The sequence below is a fragment of the Perissodus microlepis genome, chromosome 9, assembly GCF_051167445.1.
Source record: "Perissodus microlepis isolate ML-2025 ecotype Zambia chromosome 9, ASM5116744v1, whole genome shotgun sequence".
Taxonomy (NCBI): domain Eukaryota; kingdom Metazoa; phylum Chordata; class Actinopteri; order Cichliformes; family Cichlidae; genus Perissodus; species Perissodus microlepis.
In genome coordinates, this window is record NC_140469.1 from 3,896,034 (window position 1) to 3,918,627 (window position 22,594).

A 22,594-nucleotide genomic window follows, 5' to 3' on the forward strand; every position below is an offset into this window, starting at 1 on the left:
GGATCTGGACCTGATCTGATCTGATTCTTTTTTTACCCTGTCCCACTGTACAAGTGTGACCAGTAAATTTACAGCTTTGCTTTTATGCTCAGCTTTCTCCTCACTACAACAGATCAGTACAGTATTTACATGACTGTGGACACCATCTCAGTCCAGCTGTCAATCTCATGTTCCATTCAACCCATACTAATAAACGCCACTTGAACTTCTCCACCTGGGGCAGTAACATCCCTAACCCGGAGTCGCACCCACCCTTTTCTGAAAATCAAATAGGTCCCAGAATGGAACCCTGTGAGACGCCTTTAGTTAGCTCAGGAGAAGATGTCGATCCTCCATGTAATAACTTCTGGAAGACAGGCTTTGTTTTTCATCAAACAAATCCTAAACACACCGCCGGTGGAGTGAAAGACACACAACTGAACACCATCATTCATGCACTGCCCTAATCATTGTGTAAGAAGTGTGGGATCATCTCGACAGAGAACAGAAAACAAGACAGCTTCAAAGAACTGTTCTTCAAGAAGCCTGGAGAACTGTTCCTGCTTAAAGAAATCACCAGAAAGCTTGCTCAAGACAGTTCTGGCTTTTGATGTATATTTGCGGATGTTTTAGAGTACTGCATCTATTATAAAGAAATGAAGGTGACTCGAAGCTTTTGCACTGTACTGTACATGTGTTGGATATGAAGTCATAGCCATTGTTCTAATATTCTCCGGGGAAGTGTAATGTCCTATGAAATGAGGAAACTGTGTGTGTGTGTGTGTGCGTGTGTGTGTTTGTAAGGCAGAGTAGGGGGTGGGGGGCTGGGAAAGGGGCGTGGAATAAACCAACATCACAGCCTAATGCAGCTTCCCATCATGCCATTTAATCTCCGTTTTTGGTCTGTTTGACCGTCGCCCGGTTTGCCTTCATCTGTCCTGTCAAACCGACTGGATCTGCTGTCTGTGTCCGCCAGCGGGATGAAACCGACATAGTGATAACGGAGCATCCCCCCCCGCGTCCTCCTGTCCACGAGCGGAGCTTTGCTCCCACTCTCCTACCGACGGAGATATGAGACATCCACTGCTCGATGCAGCCCTGACATTGTGGCTATTTGTAGAGGTGAGGTGTCCTCCGGTGTTACTGTGGTATTAATAGAGCTGTGACGGACAGGCGCGGGTTCTGGGTGACGCCGCTGGCTGTACCTTTATAAGGCTTTCGCTCGTGCCTTGTTGTTGTGCCGGGGCTGACTGTGATGTAGTTCCGATACGTTAGTGCCGACAGATCAGACCTAACAGAACCCGGCATTCCCGGCTCAGTGAGAAAGGACCTCCGCTGTACGTGCGGCACTCTTTGTCAACTTCATGAACGTCACAACGAGAGACGCTCGAATATCTGTAAAAGCTCAACGTTAAGCTGGCATATAGCAACAAAATCAGAAATGTGGAAAAAAAAGGCAAAGCTGGTGGGATTGTGTTCGTGCAGAATAAAAGAGTGTGGAACAGTAATATGGCTTTTACCCCCACATGTGCACATCGGATTGTTTGAGTGGGTGAGCTACCTGTGATTCTGCCATCCTTTGTCTTTGTGCTCAGACCCCCATAACTCCTCAGTAGGTTACTGGGCCTGTAGGACACAAGGCAGCAGTCTGAATCAGTGTGCACGCAGTCATATTCACATTTCTTTTTTGTAGTGTTGGTCTTTTCCTCGGATGTACCCTTCTGCACTTGTTGGGGATATAAGGATCATTTAAAAAGAGGTGAAAACGAGCTCCAGTTTAATTTTACAGCCTCTAAATGTAGCTCACTCTTTCTATCAGCCTTGCACTGCTGACACTCCTGTCTATTCATGTAATATTAACCCTCATCATTACTATTTTATTTCATTCAGCAGATGTAGTGAGCACACATTCATTTTGAATTCAAGCAGGCTGCCTAGAGGGAGTCAAGCCCTCAGACTTTGTGCTGCTACTGCAGTGTCCGCTTTGAGGACGGGTCCTGACAGCTTAGATATTTAGTGTCACTTATAACAGCGTTGACTCACAGAAAGCACGCTTTAGACCCTGGGACATGCTTCTTCAGGGGGTAATAATAATCCTTCAAACAGTGGTGCTGTTTAGTTTTCTTCACTTGTGTACAAAGTGATAGCAGAGCTGTAACATTTTGGTTTTTACGAAATCCCTGAAAATGGAAACAAGCAAGCTAACTTCCTGTTAATTTCTAAGTCAGTAAAACGTCTTTATCATGGATGCACGGATCATTAAGAAGAAGAAATTGGGCTGTTTTTAGCTCCCAGTGATGCCAGTGTTTGATTGACATTGGGAACCGGAAATGGCAGCATTGGGAAATATTTATAAAATAAATATTAGACAGCAGAAAGCTATATTTCTTAAAAGTAATGTTTAGTGGGTTTGAAGCACTGTTTTGCAACAGAGGCAGCAACTACTGAATCCTGTTATCTTATCGGCTTTCTGTTAGATGAAAGCAGATTAGGAGGAGTCACTGTTTCACTGTTTGCTGGGCCTGAAAACACTAGTAAAACACAGACTCACACAGCGTGAGACTCACACTTTGACACTGTGTAAATTCACCTGAAGAGATATTAAAATGTCCTTAAAGCGGAAACTAATTCATTCTCTCATTGTGGCCTGTGGGGCCTCACTCATGTGCTCTCTGTTGGATGGTAGCTACTGATATATGCACACCAGATGACAACAGTTAAACAAGGCTCTGCTTCAGGGTTTTTTTTAATTTTTTTTTTGCATGATCAGTGCTTGTAGGGGGTTTAAACTTTCTGTATGAGCTATGAAGCCTGCAATAAATTATATTTACCATTATCAGGCACTGTTGATTAACATTATAGTGGTGCTTTGGCAGTCAAACCAGTTCTAACTGGTTCTTTATTATGACATTTTAATTTTTTTTACTTTAATAGAAAGGCCAGAGTGAAGGTATGACGTACAGAATATGTTCCAGGGCAGACTCAAACCCAGCCTGTTCAACCAGGTGAACTATAAGCACCTGGAGACGACTGCTGTTTTGATTTGGTGCGATATAAATAAAATTGAAATGAATTATAGCAGTGCCAGTACCAAACTGATTTTAATGTGCCTTTTACTGACTATATCAAGATTAACAAATGGTCAGATTAAAGCTGATTAGTGGCAAACGGTCTTGTTTAGTTGACCCATCAGAGGCTTGTTCAAGCAAATTAACTGCTCAGTTTTCCTGTCTAGTTGTCATATATTGCCTTAAGTTTCCAAGAGGACATTACTTACTGACAATAGAAAACATGTCTTCAGAAATGTGATTGTGATTGAAGCAATCGTCAAATCATGGCTACACTTAAAATTTCTAGAGGGGCATTGCATAGTACTCTAAAACACTTTGTGGGAACTGGACCCGTTGTATTTTTGACACCAAACGTGAGGACACCATCCAACAATACAATGGGCTATGTGACATTTCCTCCATCTCTGAGCTGACTCCATCATGGGCAAAGACCCCATTCTTCCTAAACATGCTCCATCTTCTGGTTTGCATATTTGTGGAGAAAGATTCATTATTTCAGTGCATGCCCTTTCATGGAAGTACTTGAAGTCTGGCAAAGCTCAAATTTCTGACTTTACAGTAAGCTCTTTCTATGTAAATGAATTACACTAATTGCCAGTTTAGAATCGCTAATGAATTTAGTTTAGAAACCAAGACAGGAAGAGAAGCCTCAGTGTACACACAGGCAGGCCTCAGCTAACCAAGTGATCCAGCCCGAGAACCCTCTTACTCTGAAGTGAGTGTTCCAGCCACTACACCGTGGTGTCAGTGTAGCACAAATGTTAAGTTGGCATTAAAACGGCAGAAAACCAAATGCTGAGTTAATTAATTAAAAACACAGAGCTTCTCAAAGTCCTATGACTGAGGTTTTCAATAATATCACATGCAGTACTATGCATGACAGACAGCTGAAACATTGTAGTCATTTTGATAGTGGCCTCAGGGTAAATATAAAGAGGTTGGTATTTTGTATGGTTCATCTGGCTTAAAACGTTTGGCATGATACTCAGAGACAATAGAGCAATAAAATAGAAGCTACAGTTTGTCTTTGAGGTTAATTGATAAGTGCTGTTGTCTCGTTAAATGCTAACAGGGTGGGGTTTGGGGGCATATTCTTAAATCTGAAAGCTCACTTTGAATGTTGTTTTTTCTATTAAAATGAATATATTATGGGTTTCCAGTATTATTACACATTTGTTTTATTTGTTGTCTCGAGTCTGGGTTTTCTCATCAGGTTGGTAGTTACTGACTGTGTAACGTGGAAGTTCTGTGTGTTCATCTGCCACCCTTTGATTGATATTGCTGTGGTTTTCTTGCAGTAGAATAATCTGTCCACAGTACTTCAAATTATTATTACTGTTACTGTGGTGCCATCAGGTAAACAGCTGGTTAGATACAGCACCTTCTTCACACATCTGGAATCTGTCGATGCAGCAAAAACATCCCTGAGACTATCAGCTTTTTAAGAACTACAGCAGCAGGGTAATAATAAGTAAGCAAAAGCCTGGTCATCACATTTTTCTTTTCATACTCCTGTAGTTAAGCTCAGTATTACCTAACGGATTAAAAACTTCTTGCATTGAGTTGAGTTTGTTTTGTGGATTTCTGGGAAAACCTCAAGCTCCAAATAGACTATATTAGTCTATGTAGAGTATTTGGACCGTGAAAGTTTCCTCATGTTGCCCTTGTGAATCATCAACAATATTGCAAGTCGTACAAATAATTGTAGAAACTAACATACTGTAATTTCTTGCCAAACTCAAAAGTTTATGGATGCAAAAATTCTCTATATTCCCATTATGGCTCATAGCTTAACTTCTTTGGCCATGTGTTTACTCATACCTCAGTTTTATTTGGTGGGGCGACATAAGCATCGTCTTTAACAAAAAACTGACAATTCTGTTCGTGTCTCCATATCTCTGCCCATCCTGGAGCATCTCTACACCATCTAGTTTTTCAATTAATAGGCAAATTTCCAAGTTTGTATCAGAAAGAGACCACATGTTGATCAGAAGAGGATGTATCTGTGGCTATAATAACAATATGAAGGCACTGCCACTCAGTTGTGTGACACATGGTAATTTCACCTTTCTTCTATATTCAGGAAATGCTTAGAAACTAATTGTGACCTCTATTGTTGTATGATGTTCAGATTTGAATGGGCTTCACGGCCTTTATTGACATAAACATGAAGAAGAAGTTAAACAGGTGTTAGGTATGAGCAGCTGTTGGAATTTGGGAACAACCAAATGGGTGGTACCAGGTTCTGCAAATATCAACTTTGAACTGGCACAGTTAAGGAAACACCCGTGGGGTCAATACTGTTGATTGATGTAATAGGACTGCAACCAGATCCTAGACTTAACGTTCTGATTGTTGCTAGTTGTTCACAATAAACTAACAAAGATAAGTAATTCAACCCCAGGTTTGCTAACCTGGCACTTTTAGGCACACTTTAATAGTAGTTAGTTGGAGCCCCCTTTTTGTCTTTAGAATTGGCTTCATAGCATAGATTTAAAAAGATTCCTCAGAGATTTTAGTTTACATGACATGATAGCATCACTCAGTTGCTCCAAATTTGTTGACATGTTGAGTTTCATATTGGTTGGGTGCATTGGATTAGGGAACAGTTCAACTGGTGTACCTAATAAAGTGGTTAGTGAGTGTAGAAATGATTGCTCCTTATAGTTTTGGGTATATGATGGAGATGGGTGCAAAGAGCTTAGTACAGACTAAAACAATAAAAGTCCTCAAGTGTGTCATGCGGTGAATGATATGTGGACCCCAATGTGAAGTGGCGCTGGAAAAGGTGAAGTTTGAAATGTTCTTTTTCTTTAAACACATTTCACATGGAAACCATCTCAGCTTTAATCTTCCTGGTTCCCTGACTTCATCGGACTTCAGTATCTCGTGTCCTTGTGGAGTTTTCTGCTTTCCCATGTGCTCTGAATAAATGCTTTGGATGGCTGACAAGCATGACTTAGTATCCTGTGTATATACACTGACTACTGTAAATACAGGAAAAGTTGTGCAGAGTAATATAGAAATTTAGGTTTATCAAAACCTAGTAAAAGGTCTGGTTCCACAAAGAAGCCTGGGTCTGGACCATGACCTAGGACATAGAGGATTAGAAGAGATGGAACAAAATATTAGATTTAATTAAAGAGTTGAAAAACTGAAGACAGGTATGACCATTACAACAACATTCATAAGCTCTCTGTGGCTATTTTCATATCAGTACTGGAAGAAAGTTTTTCTTGCTTTATGTCTTATTAGGAAATTTTTGCAACACAGTCCAAGTGAGCAAAATTCAAATGAGATTGACGGCTCTGTGTTGGAGCAAAGTGGTGTTCTCGGATGTCCGACTGTTGCAGAGCTCTTCCCTTCCTGATCATTCCGAACACTTTCGCTGCTTCTAAAAGCTTTCAGTGCAGCATACAACCATTTGAACTATTCATCCCTCTCGGCGTCCTCAATCCAAAAGCCATCTGAGCTGCTTTTAAAGCAAGAAAACACATCCTCTGGTTGTGTAATGGTCATTTTTGTCCTGTGGGAGCACAGAGGGACTCTTTTCTCCACTGTCAGCTTTTCCAACCAGCTCTAATTAGAGAAAGACAATGAACAGAGCTGGATTGTATTCATGGCTGGCAGAGGGTTGAAGACAGGATGAGAATTAGGTCCAAATACAAGTGAATAGATGGCAACAAAGTTAAAAATTGTGAAATTGCGCATTTCCTTTTCCAACAATATCTTAAATACACTTTCAGATTACTGTAGTTTTCTCGTGTTTCTTCCAATGTACAGGATATAACAGTGGAATAGTTCTGTTATTTCACACTCATATCCCTCATGCCAGAGGTGACTGACATTGCTCACTGAGTCATAAAGGCTTATGTTGTCTAGATGAATGTGAGATAAGAGACAGTTTTATTTATATAACACCAAATCACAACAACAATTGCCTCAAGGCGCTTTGTATTGTAAGGTAAGAACCATACAATGATACAGAGAATACAGAAAAAACAACAATCATATGACGTCCTATGAGCAAGCATTTTGGCGACAGTGGGAAGGAAAAAATCCCTTTTAACAGGTCCGACCGATCTCAGCCATACGGCACGTTGCCACCCGCCCCTCCCAGTGAGCCAAGCTGGCGCCCGTGTTTCAGGTTTTTAGTCACAGTGAAAATGTCTCTGCATCTTTCATCCACAATGTGTATACACAGAGTGACTTTCTTGTGGACTTAAGCTGAGAAGCAGTTTCCTGGACTCTATTTGAGGTTTTCTTTGGAAGGAATACGCAAAGGCTAAAGATATTTTTAAAACCCTCCGAGGCTCTCTCTTTCCAATGCAATTTAAAATGGTTTTATTCTCATGGGAAGAGCAGGAAATGAGTCCATGAACACACTGGATCTTTTCTAGGGGTAAGAAGCTTTACCCTAGCATGAGAGTGGAATATTCAACGAGTAAAGCACCAGTCAGTGAATCTGTATACTAGAACCCATTTTACAGTAAATGGAGTTTATTATAAATCATTTTATTACCTTTTAATTTTAATTTTTTATTTTACTAAGCCCTTATTTGTCAGCTATTGGCTGGAATGTCCCAGCTACAAACTTCTTTGTACTGCTCAGGCAACATTAATTACCCCCCTGCTTGACACCACACATAATACACTCCCGATCAAAAGTTTAAGACCATTTGAAAAATTGAGAACCCAGCAAGAGCTGCTGCTGCTAACTGAGCTTCATTTTGTGAGTTGGAAAGAGTTGCAAGTTTTTAATCATCACCTTTTTCTCTTTTACAGTGTGCAGAGGCGAAAAAGTACTGCTGGTATTTTGAAGGTGGATACCCTATCTACTTCATGTAAGTTTTTAAACCAATGAGCTCAACCCTTGGATGTCCACTGTGGTCACTAACCATCCTTTTCATGTGTAAACGTTTTGTAGGTCTGAGATGTTTGTAAAAGAATGAGATTAAAACATGTTAGTAGATTAAATGTGTTACCCTAAAATGAGTTTCTCATGCATTACTGTTTTTATAATAAAACATGAAAATGACTTTGGGAGAATATTTGACAATTAGGACTTCAAAACTAAAACGCCACTTTTACATCACAAGTCATGGCGTGCATGGAGAAGCACGAGGCAGAGGCGTGGCATGTGGTGACTAGTTCTTGCTGATGTTCTAAAAACTGTGGAAATCCAAGCGATTTGACTATGCAGCAGAGAAGCAGTAACGGCTGCAGTGGCTGTGCAGGCAGCCTGAGCACCTTGCTGCAGTTTTGCAATCATTTATTACCTGGGCTGTTCACTCCATTAATTTCTGTTCATTGAATGCTATCTTATTATGTTTAATGATGTACTGTCATCGTTTAACAGCCACTAATTTCTATACAGTGGACTTAATTGTAAATGAACTGCCTCTCTCAGACCGGCTCTGGCCTACAGATTTGATCCTAATGTTATGTTTCCTGTTCGCACCTCTTAAATCTTTGTGGAAACTGTAATATCCCTCAAACCTTAACAGAATGATAACTGAAGTGTCAACAATAATAATAATTAGAATATTTTGATGTGATGGAATCAGTATTTTTGTAAGTAGTGATGCTAAAACCCTTTTTTAGGTAAAATGTTTTGTGCCAATGCATAGAGAGTATAAATATTATGCTACCTACACACAAGGAGTGTGACAGAAACTGGCATCAACTTTATCTGGTGTGATGCAAACACTGCTCGCTGCATGCTTTGCAGCATCTGCGGACATTGATTAGCCTCCCAGCTCTAGCGCTGAAATGCTAGAAGGGTTAGGAATGGGAGATCCCAGCATGAGAAGTCATGCTGGTTTGTCCATAGTCATCTATCGCACACACACATGCACACACACGCACTGCAGACAACTTTTTTTTTTCCAGCTGCATTAATTCCAGTTTCCTGCTGCTCTTCTCAGACTGGTCAATCACAGTTGGCCTCTGTCCTGACTGTTCCCAGGCTGCTGGGTTGTCAGTTAAAGGGAAACTTCTTTAAATTTTGTTCACCAAGCAGAAAGTGTGATTAATGCAAAAATACACCTGGGTGTATTGCAAATTACAGTGGAAATGTCAGGGAACTGTAGCGAAACTCTCTGTACTGCAATAAAAAAAAAAGGTATGTTACTGTACATACAGACTAATGTAATTTACTGTGTGTGGCAGGACAGTTTTTCCTCAGCTCTGTAGTACACTGAGGTAAAAACAGTGTTTAACTGTCTTGCAGTTGAACAACTAAAATATCTGGCAGAGATGCTTTTTCTCTGGAGTTGTATGGAGTTTCTCTGATGTCCTAATTACTGGAGACAATAAGCTCAAAAACACACAAGTTCAACACAAAACCATTACAATAAAAAGGAAGACATTCCATCCATCATCAACTTCCTTCTGTACTTGCAGAGCTTTTACCCTTGAAAGCAACTGCTTGGCTTCTAAGTCTGAATAAATAATTGATTTCAAAGAGGTGAAATCTGTCTGTAAGAGGAGACTTTTCTTTTGCTGATGGGCTCCACCAGTGTCAGACTGAAAACTATGGACTCACTCACCTGTTGAGAAGAAAGAATGTGAGATGGCTAAATCGTATTTATCTTATAACTCGAGTTGTTGTTCATGACGCCAAAATACCGAAATAAAAATAAAATACTGAAACGTGCTGTATCGGAGCGATCTCTTCTTCCTGTTAAAAGGAAGATTTTCCTTCCCACTGTCACCAAGTTCTTGCTCATAGGAGGTCCTTGGATTGTTGGGGCATTCTCTGTATTATTGTAAGGTCTTTACCTAACGGTTGAGGCAACTGTTGTAGTAATCTGTTGCTATATAAAAAAAATTGACTGGAAGTTAATAATAAGTTAAGAATGATATTTCCATCTGTAGTAATTTATATTTGGTGGCATGGTTCTACACTCTACCGAGGGCGTAAATGAAATGTAGAGTTCTTCTTCTCACCCTTCCATGGAAAGCCAGAGTCTGGGAGAGCTGCAGTAAAATCCTGGAACAGATGACAGCAGATATATATCTGAGGTCAGATACAGCAAGAAAGAAAGAGGTGGGTTGCAAAGCAGCTTGCAGGTGCAGAAAAGAAGGAATGGGATAATGTTCTTAAAACGTTAACAATAATACAGTCGTACTCTCACTGTTGTTCAGTAGTCTTGGCCTAGTGCCAGGCACACTGGTTAAAGGTTTGTTTGTGGTCTGAAAGAAAATGGCTCAAACACTGTGTATTGTAATCTTCTATCATCTCACAGTATTTTCTCTCTGTGACGCCTGCACCTCAACAGAAACTTCACCACTCCCAAGTAGCTAAACAGTAAAACAATAACAGAGGCTAACTGCTCCATGCTGTTGCTGACTCATTGCCGTGTGACTTGCTGCAGATGCCGTTCCTACGAGGACTGCTGTGGGACTCGCTGCTGTGTGAGAGCCCTGTCCATCCAAAGACTATGGTACTTCTGGTGAGTTACTGTGTGTGTTGGGTTTACTATGTGTGCACAGCTGTGAAAACGAGCAAAGACCAAACAAACAAATAACACAATCATAAACTTGTGCACATTTTTACCATTTTGTTTTGCAGGTGTAGCTACATTAAAGAGCTTTACCCTGTGGTTACACTGAATCTGCAGCATATGTGGACTGAGCTTTCTTTCAGTGGTGACTTCTGGCGCACACATTCGACATAGGGCTGACTAAATTACAGGCAAAACAAGAGGCTGTAATTTGTTTGTAGCATCATATTGTGTCCTCTGCTTTTATTGAGCACAGTGGGTAGAACTTCACACTGGGTTTGTGTCATTTACAGACTACAGTAGACTGTGTAGTTATTTAATTATCAAGCAAAATTCAGCAGGTACTCATCACTGTTAGAGTAATTTCTTCTACACTGGTAAAAAAAAAAGTCTGTTTTTAACTTTTGCACATATAAACACCACTTATGTGTACAAATATACTGTATGCTGGTCTCATTCAGCAGCCATTTCAGTGGCTATTCTGTTAGCATAATGTTGCAGCAACTGCTTTGCAAAGATATGTTTAGCTCCAAGGTTTTTGAAAATGAGAAAAGATCAAAGGTCTCGCTAAAAACTTTTTAAGAGAAAGAAATCATTTTTTAAATAAAAGTTAAAAATAGCTTCCCATTCTGAAATTTGACTTCTTAACATCCGCCTGATTGCTGGCGAGCTGTTTAGACTTCCATCTATTAACTCTGCCCCTAAGTGATTGGTGGATGTTAAGAGACTTAACTAGATTTTTTTCCAGTGGCTAAAAAATTCTGGCTATTATAAAACAGCTCTTTGTTCATAGGATCAGTTTCCTCAGTTTTACTAACAAATTTATGGTGTTTTCTTATTAAATACAACATGATAATTGTTTACATTATGACCCCCTTAATGTCCACAGTGATAATAGTTACAGTTCCTAAATTCATGGCTCGAAAGGACCTAACACACAAGATGCCAAAATGCTGTTCTGGTTCAACAAACTTTTATTCATGAAAGTGTGATTACTTATAAAGAACGAACATAAGTAACAGAGTTGGGAGGCCCAGCAACAACAAAGCAAACAGAAAAAGGACCAGCCGCACTTTCCGGATCACTCTGTCGGGTGTAGAGAGTCCACTTTGAGGATCTCCTTAATCCCACTTCCATACCTTCTATAATGGAAGCAGAAACTGGGGATGAGGGGGATGACTTGCCTGTCACTGGGGGTGAGGTCACTAATGTAGTTAAAAACTGCTTGGTGGCAGACTCCCCGGGGGGGGAGGTGGTTCTTCCTTAGTTCCTTGAGGCTTTGGGTGTTGTGGCTTTATTTTGGCTGACAAGTCTCAGCACCTCTGGTTTGGCAGACTGGGGTGTGGAAGGTGTGCTCTACCTATAGGGGGAGTCACACTTCTCAGCCTCCCTGGTCTGTGCCAGGATACAGGAGAGGAGAGTCCATGAGTTAGTTGAACGTAGGAGTCAGGAGGACTGGACCAGCTCAAGGATATTTGAGGGTGTGTGGGAGTTTTCCTAACCAGTCTGCCTGTATTTTGTGGACTATCCTGTGGGGTGGTGCTGAGGGAGTATGGGATGTCTGGGGTGTTGTTAAGAGAGTAGACCTCAAGGCAGACCTAGGAAGCTGTCACGGACTTGGGTCTTTTTTCCTAGTGCCTCTATGATTTTGGACCTTTAGTGGTTATTTAAATATTCTGTGTCTCCTAGCTTCCGAATATCTATTTGCTAGTGTCTCTATTGTTTTTTTTTTTCATTATAGATTTCTGTTAGTGAAGTTATTGTTTCCTTTGTATTTTGGAGTTATTTTGTATCCTTGCATCAGCCTTTATTAAAGGACTTGTCTCCTGTTTAATCTTGTGTGCCTGTGGGAGTCTGTGAGTCTGCTCGTGGGTCCTAATCGCCACGATCAGCTAAATCACGACAGTAAACAACTCGATGTCCCCCCTGGATGAGCTGCAAGAGGTGGGTGGGGTGAAGGAAGTCTGGGTTTGTCTACTCAGACTCTAGCCTCTAACCCGAACCCGGATAAGCAGCAGAAAGTGAATAAATGGAATGATGACCGACAACATATTCATAACATCAGAGATGTCTTTTAGAAACAGCAAATGTAGCTTTCATGCTTAATAACATTTTTTGGTAGCAAAGTCATGTCAGTGTTGACATGCTAGCTGGATAGTTTGCCACATAACGTCATCATACTGATTTTAGCCAGAACTCCTGTATTTACAGTGATATGTTTTGTTTTCTTCTCAGGGTGCTGCTGATGATGGGAGTGTTGTTCTGCTGTGGTGCAGGCTTCTTCATTCGCAGAAGGATGTACCCGTCTCCTTTGAGAGACGAGCCAGCCTTCAATGTCTCCTTCACTAGGCACCCTGTTACCACACCAGGTACAATAGGCTGTGACAGGTGCACAGACAAGAGTGACAAACTAAGATGCAGTAAAACTTCATATTAAATAAAAAGAAAAATTAAAACTGTGTGAGATTTGTGTTTACCATGGAAAACCGTTGAGTTGAACAGTGTAAGAAAGTGAAGTCAGAAAAAGAAGTACAAGGCCCACGTTTTGAGGACCAGCACACTTAACTCAAACATTCTGCATATGTTTCTTTTATTAAAGTTTGGCAGCCGTGTGGCTCTGTTTATGAACGCGGTGGTGTGACTATGTACTTATGCTAACATGTAACTGTATTACTCTATGAGCTCTAAAGGCCATCGTAGATAAAGGCCATCTGGACTGCCGAAGTATACTTTATAGTCCGATATGAGGGAAGTGGATATGACAGGCACCCTAAGAGCTGAATGTTTGCATAAGAGACAAACAGGCACAAACATGGTTTCCTTTTTAAAAGCTATTCAGGCAGACATCACACAGACATCACACAGTATGTTATTATTATTATTGTCATTATTAATAAAATAATAATAACAAGATATAGAGAAATTCATTTGTATGAGAAAAATTTTAAAAATCAACAAAGTAAAGTAGAAATAAAATGTTAACACTGATGTGCTGCACAGTGGAGGAACGTTTCTGATATCAGAATCACTCTGTTAGAAAACGTGCTGTAGGTGGTCAAGATTGTCCAAGCTAACAGTTTTGCCCTCCTCACCACCGTTTACAGCGAATCATCCTTCCTGATTAGTTCATTCAGTCTCTGGGTGCTGCCAGCTGTGATGCTAGACACGACAGCCACAACAGACTGATAGAAAATCTCCAACATTTTACTGCACATGTTGAAGTACCTCAGCTTCCTTAGCAAATAGAGTCTGCTGATCTCCTTCTTGTATGCAGTCTGCGCTGGTCTTCCGGTGGGCGTCCAGGTACTTGTACTCACTCCTTCACCACATCGGCATGCTGTTCAAGGATAGATGCTTGCTGGCTTGCTGGAAGCATGCTAGCTGGCCTCTTACGCATCTCTTTGAAGCATCTTTTTGGTCTCCTTTACATCGAAAGAAGATCAATCGCGTCCATCTTCTTCCGCTTATCCGGGACCAGGTCGAGGGGGCAGCAGCCTAAGCAGAGAAGTCCGGACCTCCCTCTCCCCAGCCACCTCCTCCAGCTTGTCCAGGGGAACACCAAGGCGTTCCCAGGCCAGCTGAGAGATTTAATCTCTCCAGCGTGTCCTGGGTCTGCTCTGGGGCCTCCTCCCGGTGGCACATGCCCGGAACACCTCACCTAGGAGGCGCCCTCGAGGCATCCTTGTCAGATGCCCAAATCACCTCAACTGGCCCCTTTTGATGTGGAGGTGCAGCGGCTCTACTCTGAGCCCTCCCGGATGGCCGAACTCCTCACCCTATCTCTAAGAGATCATGCTGTGATTGAAAGGAGATTTCTCCTGGACACTCCATGAAATCACTTTGGTCCATCAAATCCAACCACTGCAGAAACAAACCCTGGCGTGTCCCATTTATGTCCCCTAAACTTTTCTAAGTCTGTTCATTATGCTCAACATTATGTCCATTATGTAGTTCAGACATGAGACTTTGGGTGAGAGCAGAGCAGCTGTTAAAACTCTTGTCATAATTTTACATGGATGGAATTTTACTTTGTGTCAGTCAACCAAGCAGAAACTTAAGTGGATCATTCCAATAATAGCACAGCGTCAAACTCTCTGAAAAGGTTGACCCGGAGGAGGACGTTTTTACTCGTTTTTCTCTCTGATGAACTCCAAAGTAAAGTCAGCATCTCAGCCTGCTTGTTCTAATCTTCTCTGACACCCTGTTTGTTTAAGGCTTTGGGTTGAAGGCAGAAAGATAAATAAGGAATCAGTGATGTAACTGTGGTAGTGAAGAAACGATCGATGGAGAGGATTTCTGCTCAGTGAGTAATAAAGTGGTATTCAGAGGTACTGGCAGTCTATCCTTTAGGAATAACAATAACACTGAAGATTTTTACTATAAACATGAGACCAGTTTATGTACTTGTACCTGTTATATTTTAGTTTTGATTTTTAAAATTTTTTCAAGAATTTCAAAAAAAAATTCACTTCCTTACCATGATTATGGGGCATGGATAGATGCACTGTGTTCTTTGATGGCTGAAGCAGAGCTCTACTGTTTATAGTAAATGTGAAAAAGGTTTTGGATATTTAACATATGAATACCAGAATGAAATCGCTCATGTGAATGCTGTCATAACAGCCTATTTTTAAACTTGAGATTTTAAAGGAAAAGCATTTGAATCATTTCTTTTCTCTTTTCCTGCAGTTTCCCAGCAGCCAGGGAGCATGCAGGGCTTCGGGGTGAATGGATTGGCAGGAGGCGACCCAGGGGTTACCATGACACACCCGCCGTACCCGCCACAGCCTGGCTCCACCCACATGATGATGGGTTCCTATCCGCCACCTCCGTCGTACTGCAACCATCCTCCACCATCCTACGAACAAATATTTAAAAACAGCGACAAGAAGTGATGTCTGCAAGGACTCGAGGATGAAACGAAATAAGGGAATGTGGCACTGAGGCTGAATCATCAGGATGTTTAGACACACAGGGACACGTGCCAGTGGACAGCGTTTTTTTGATGTAAAAACTGGAAGACACACACTCTCCTCCCGTGTGGAAAAGACTGAAAAAGCACAGTAACCAGTCACTCATTCACCATTTCCTTTCTAGCTCACACTACACACAAACACATTCATCTGAGGCCTCCTTTTTCTTAATCCACATGTATGTACCAGCTTTCTGAACTGACGATAAGTGAGTATGGACGGAGTAAGTCAGAGGTTTCATTCAGTATCTCGCTCAGAAAAAGAAACTGCCATGTGCATTCAACATTTTGATTTTTAAAGGTTCTTCTTCTGTTAGGAAAACTGAAAATACTGACAGCAAGCTCCATAATTATAAAAAGGTCAGTTAGAAAATGCCTTCTGTAGCCAGCATTTTAGTGCAACAGCTCTTTACATAACGATGAGATCACGATCCATTTTATGTTACAGATGTTTTTCCCAGTCATGTAAAGACATAACGAGCAGGCAGTGGCTCATTTTCCTGAAAGCAGTGACAGTTTCGCCTCAACACAATTTATGTTCTCACTCTTTTCATCAGCGTCAGATGTCGATTCTTAGTGCGAGGACAAATGAGAGGGCGTGTCACTTCTCTGAGTTTCACTGAGATTAGCTCTTTGGGTAAATGTGTGTGCCTGAGAGGCAGCACATGTGTAAGAACAGGAACACCTACTGTTGTTTTGGGAGCAGTGTTTGTGTACTCATTCAAAAAAGTCATGCATCACATCATTTGTCATGCTACTCGCTACATTAATTTTGCATTACTCACCAACATGGCCTGTAGTACACCATTAAGTTAACATAACCTGCAGTCCCACTGCCACAAGAACACACAAAGTGTTTTTTTGTTGTGTGTGACTGCTCGTCTGTGCTTTTGTCGAAGTCAAAAGTCAAGCTTGGTTGGGGTCAGTATGCGTTCAGTTTTACATCATTCTGGGTTCTGTTGTTTTGACTACATTTATTGGCCTTTCTTTGTCAGGTAATTAAAACAGTTACATCACAGTTTAAAGTAAAAGATGGTACTGTGTGTGTCTGTGGGACAGCAGTGAAATGTCTTTTCCATCATCGTAAAATTCAGTCTAGCCTGATTTCTTACAGACTGTCAGGTTGTCAGACAACACAAAGGCAGATTTAACAGTGTATCAGTGAAAACAGAAAAACTTATTCAGAAGACACAGCAGCACACCAGAACACTAACATAACCACTGCAACAACATATGCCAGTTCAGAACTGCTGAATGCGGGATGTGGATGGTAGCATTTTCCATGGCTGTGTGACGGATGGTGCAGCGTCGGAGATGCAGCAGAGATGCTCTTCTATCCTCTGTCAGACCTGCTGAGTCACTGTGTGTGCAGAGCACAGGGCAGATCTAGGAAACCATCACTTGCATTCATCTTATTTGAGGATGTTAATGGTCCATATACTCTGCAAATGTGACCTTCCTCTATTTAACAAGCTTTTTGCTACCATGCTCATTTTTCCATAACATTGCTGCAACATGCATCAATCCTTAGTTTGCACATTTTTGTTAAAACCCCTAAAATTAGAGCTGCAGATTTATAAAATACTTGGACCTAAATTATTATTTAGCAATTCTTGATTATTTATGCGCAGTAAAATTTGATTTGATGCTTGTTCAAATGATTTATTCTTGCACAACCTCTGGTACCTGATGATGAAGATAAATGGAATTATATATTATTGATGCTGTGGTTTTAATTCATTTACTGGCTCAGTGTGTCTGCATGAGAGTGGCGGGCAGATCTCAGGCTGTCTCTGAGTGTTAAATAGTTAAATGCTGCCGAATGTCCATCAGTCCTACATGTTGAAGCATGCATGCCCTGCTCGTGTTAGATTTTTTTAATCAGGCAGGGGATCTGGACACTGTGTTATCTGGTTATTTCACACTGAGTGATGTTCCTTTAAAGGTTGTATGTGACAGTAAGTGCACGCTAAAATGGGACGTTAGCAGTATTGGGGCACAGTGTACAGGAACCATGCAACATTATATGCTGTAGAATGCATCGAGCTAAAATCACGATGGTCAGTAAACCTCAGAGCCAGCAGCAGCACAAGGCAGCTGATCACAATCTGCACACAAAGAACATAAAACAAGTGATGCTCTAAGTAGTGTTTTGAACACTGGGACATGCTCATTAGTTCACATGAACCTGTCTGTGAGCATAATATGGTTTGCCCATCAGTGTCAGCACTGAGCAGGGCACCACGATTTGATCTACAATATTATCTGTCCAAAGTCATGTTCAGTGTAACACACAGTGTCACAGCACTAATTCGTCATTTGTGATGGGATCAAAGACATATTGTACATTTACAAGGATAAGAACCTTTCCTTATTGCCTTTTGTCAAACCATTCACTGTTCGGTATGCTAATGATATTCCAGACTCACTGTACAGGGAGTGCAGAATTATTAGGCAAGTTGTATTTTTGAGGAATAATTTTATTATTGAACAACAACCATGTTCTCAATGAACCCAAAAAACTCATTAATATCAAAGCTGAATGTTTTTGGAAGTAGTTTTTAGTTTGTTTTTAGTTTTAGCTGTTTTAGGGGGATATCTGTGTGTGCAGGTGACTATTACTGTGCATAATTATTAGGCAACTTAACAAAAAACAAATATATACCCATTTCAATTATTTATTTTTACCAGTGAAACCAATATAACATCTCCACATTCACAAATATACATTTCTGACATTCAAAAACAAAACAAAAACAAATCAGCGACCAATACAGCCACCTTTCTTTGCAAGGACACTCAAAAGCCTGCCATCCATGGATTCTGTCAGTGTTTTGATCTGTTCACCATCAACATTGCGTGCAGCAGCAACCACAGCCTCCCAGACACTGTTCAGAGAGGTGTACTGTTTTCCCTCCTTGTAAATCTCACATTTGATGATGGACCACAGGTTCTCAATGGGGTTCAGATCAGGTGAACAAGGAGGCCATGTCATTAGTTTTTCTTCTTTTATACCCTTTCTTGCCAGCCACGCTGTGGAGTACTTGGACGTGTGTGATGGAGCATTGTCCTGCATGAAAATCATGTTTTTCTTGAAGGATGCAGACTTCTTCCTGTACCACTGCTTGAAGAAGGTGTCTTCCAGAAACTGGCAGTAGGACTGGGAGTTGAGCTTGACTCCATCCTCAACCCGAAAAGGCCCCACAAGCTCATCTTTGATGATACCAGCCCAAACCAGTACTCCACCTCCACCTTGCTGGCGTCTGAGTCGGACTGGAGCTCTCTGCCCTTTACCAATCCAGCCACGGGCCCATCCATCTGGCCCATCAAGACTCACTCTCATTTCATCAGTCCATAAAACCTTAGAAAAACCAGTCTTGAGATATTTCTTGGCCCAGTCTTGACGTTTCAGCTTGTGTGTCTTGTTCAGTGGTGGTCGTCTTTCAGCCTTTCTTACCTTGGCCATGTCTCTGAGTATTGCACACCTTGTGCTTTTGGGCACTCCAGTGATGTTGCAGCTCTGAAATATGGCCAAACTGGTGGCAAGTGACATCTTGGCAGCTGCACGCTTGACTTTTCTCAGTTCATGGGCAGTTATTTTGCGCCTTGGTTTTTCCACACGCATCTTGCGACCCTGTTGACTATTTTGAATGAAACGCTTGATTGTTCGATGATCACGCTTCAGAAGCTTTGCAATTTTGAGACTGCTGCATCCCTCTGCAAGATATCTCACTATTTTTGACTTTTCTGTGCCTGTCAAGTCCTTCTTTTGACCCATTTTGCCAAAGGAAAGGACGTTGCCTAATAATTATGCACACCTGATATAGGGTGTTGATGTCATTAGACCACACCCCTTCTCATTACAGAGATGCACATCACCTAATATGCTTAATTGGTAGTAGGCTTTCGAGCCTATACAGCTTGGAGTAAGACAACATGCATGAAGAGGATGATGTGGACAAAATACTCATTTGCCTAATAATTCTGCACTCCCTGTATACATATTCTGACACATACTCTGAGTAATTATGGCTGAATATAACGAAAATTTGGAAAAGGTGATTTTTTTCCCCCCCTTTTTGGTATTGTAGGTACTCTCAGCAGAGTATTTACTGAGGCTGTAGCTCATTCACTGCTGAAGAAGGAGGAAACCCACAAGCACAGCAAAAACTGCAGTAATCTACTTTAGGTTGTTTCAGGTTGCGACACACATTTGATTTGGTGGGCCCCAGAAAGTTTTGTGTATTTTCTCCCAGGATCAAACTTTTGCTTGACAGACAGATGCGTAAACCACTTTACTATGGAGCCACTATAACTGGTTATAGTGGAACCAGAATTCTGAAAAAAGTCAGACTTCTGTCCTCAAACTCAAAATTCTGAGTTTAAAGTCAGAATTCAGAATTCTGAGTTTAAATTCTGAAAAAATTCAGAATTCCACGAGTTAGAGTTGTTCGTGGAATTTTTAAGAGGGAAGACATTTCACAAACTGACTTGTTACGCTGGCATCCCATTGCAGTACAATGCTTGAATTCGGGAGCTCTTTAGATCAACCTGTTCTTTCACCTGAATTCAAACGTTAACAGGTGTGGCTTATTTTGGACCAGGTACTGAATCTAGTGTTTGAGCGATTCAGCTTCTCAAAATTATGATAGTTGCTACAAAATCTGAAAGTTCATGCATGTGGAATTACAAATAAAGCGAGGAGAGGCACAGATCCACAGGACTTGCTTGCTTTAATGTAAATGCACTTATAATGGGAGATGTAAAATTGTCCTTAAAGATATAATAAATATCAATCGATGACGATAAGTGATGGTTTGCAAACAGCGGTGCCCCCCTTCCCCCCCGTTCATGGGGTGTGTGGCCCACCAGGTGAAAAAATATGACATGAAACTAAAGTGAATTACTGTGATTTTACTGTGTTTATTGTGATGCTACACTCTCACTTTTACAATGTGGATCCTTTGTTATTTGTGATGACTGATAAAAATTGTAGTGTGGGATCTTTCTTTAGCTTCTGAAGGGGGGCAGGTCTGAGAACAAAATTACTGCAGTACAGTAAGTACCCGCAGCTGCTGATATTTTGTCCCCCTCCTAGATAATCATACCAGCATAAGGTAGCAAGGTTTGGTCCCTAGACAGGCGTTACCGGTCCTTGCTCTCTGTTTATGAAATTGGTCAAAAATCTGCACATAAAGACATTTTTAAACACGGTTAACCAGCAACTCATCACCTGAATAAAGCACTGTATGTTTGTGCAAATTAGAAACCATGTGTGTGTAATCTGACTTGAGATCAACATTTCATCAATATTGTATTTCAACCATTGGTGGTGCTTTTAAAAGAACTGAATTATGCTTTTAAGATAAGTTATATTTATAACTTCACACCATGCGTTTCGATCACACAGAACAATGTGATACCCTCTGGGTTGACAGCAGACATGAAACAATTGTACAGCTGAATAGCAGAGCTCAAACTGCCATTGGATTTATGTTTGCACAACAAACACGACGACAACATCGTGAATACTGTTTCATGAGATTTCTGAGAGCTGTCACACTGTTAACCTCTGCAATGTGCACACACACACTTGTGTGAAGTTAGAGGCCATGTGTGATTCTGGGAGTGTTGGGCTCCCACAGGTAACCAGGAACAGGTTTTAGATTGACTCTGGGTTGTTTCTGGTGTCAAGCAGTTGGGCTGGGAATAGGGAGCACAATATGAGATAGGTATTCAGTTCAATCATCTCAAACTATGCAATAGATACTGAAATAGGTGAAGCATTTTGATCCTGCTTTTCTCCTCCCACATTTACCTCTTTTTCTCTTTTTCATCTGCTTTCTATGGAAGCCTGTTTCCGCCACTAAAAAAAAAAAAAAAGGATCCATAACTCAAAATTTCGAGTTATTTTCTCAAAATTCCGAGTTACTTTCTCGAAATTTTGACATATTAACTCGAAATTTCAATTTATTAACTCAAAATTTTGAGAAAAGTAACTCGAAATTTCGAGTTAGCGCTGCCAATCAGTAATCTACGTGAATGACGTCATTTCCTCGTTACCTGGAAGCTGAAGCCCTCAGCTACAAATGCTACAGCTAAGCTACCGGTATTACATCCAGTCGTGAATGCACAGATTGCTGAGTGTTTTCAGCCTGACTTCACAAATGATGAAATCCCTGTGTTATTAGCTGAATCACATGGTGTTACTATCAGCAAGCGTACTCGCGAAAGCGCCAATGTGTTGGGATCCGTTTTTGAGTGCGCGTTCCTCTGCGCCATATGCTTCCGGGTAACAAGAAAGCGACCTCATTCACGTATATTTTTGATTGGCAGAGCTAACTCGAAATTTTGAGAAAAGTAACTCGAAATTTTGAGTTATATTTCTCGAAATTTCGAGTTAATAAGTCGAAATTTCGAGAAAATAACTCGAAATTTTGAGTTATGGATACTAGCTTTTTTGTTTTTATTTAGTGGCGGAAACGGGCTTCCATAGCTTTCAGACTTACATTGTACATTGTGAAATATGTAAATAAAGGTCACTTCTAATGAGATGGTATACTGACCTGTTTCTTTGAATCTTTCTTGTTATACCACAGTGACATTGCTGAAGGTGATGACTCCAATAACAGAATATATACAGTTATGTGCAAAATAATAGCAGTGTGTTAAAGCAACAGATGAAAAATTCCATGTTACTAATAGCACATATTTCCATATATACTGTTAAATAATCCAATTCTTTGATCTTTGGGCTAAAGGAAGAACAACACTCAGTGTATAAATTAGAGATGGACCGATCCCATATTACGTATCGGTGTAGGTCTGATACTGACCTAAATTACTGGATCGGATATCGGAGAGAAATAAAAAATGTAATCCGATCCATTAAATATCAAAAAAGCAACTCACAAAACTTGCGACATGGCATAACTCGGCTCATAACCGTAGCATGTCGGAGCAGTGTGCTCACGTGATAGAGCAGCTGTGTGAGACCTGTCGGTGGTCCAGTGTTGCCAACTTAGCGACTTTGTCGCTATATTTAGCGAGTTTTCAGACCCCTT

General features: G+C 40.9%; 1 protein-coding gene across 1 annotated transcript; it reads left to right on the top strand.

The window, feature by feature from the left end:
* The first annotated feature begins 799 nt into the window (after nt 1–799).
* On the top strand, nt 800–22,082 carry vopp1b (VOPP1 WW domain binding protein b). Its single transcript, XM_084938748.1, has 5 exons — nt 800–1,101; nt 7,836–7,894; nt 10,430–10,507; nt 12,794–12,927; nt 15,248–22,082. Exons 1-5 carry the CDS (start codon nt 1,051–1,053, stop codon nt 15,451–15,453), a joined length of 528 nt encoding a protein of 175 aa, XP_084794874.1. The 5' UTR covers nt 800–1,050; the 3' UTR covers nt 15,454–22,082.
* Nucleotides 22,083–22,594: the final 512 nt, after the last annotated feature.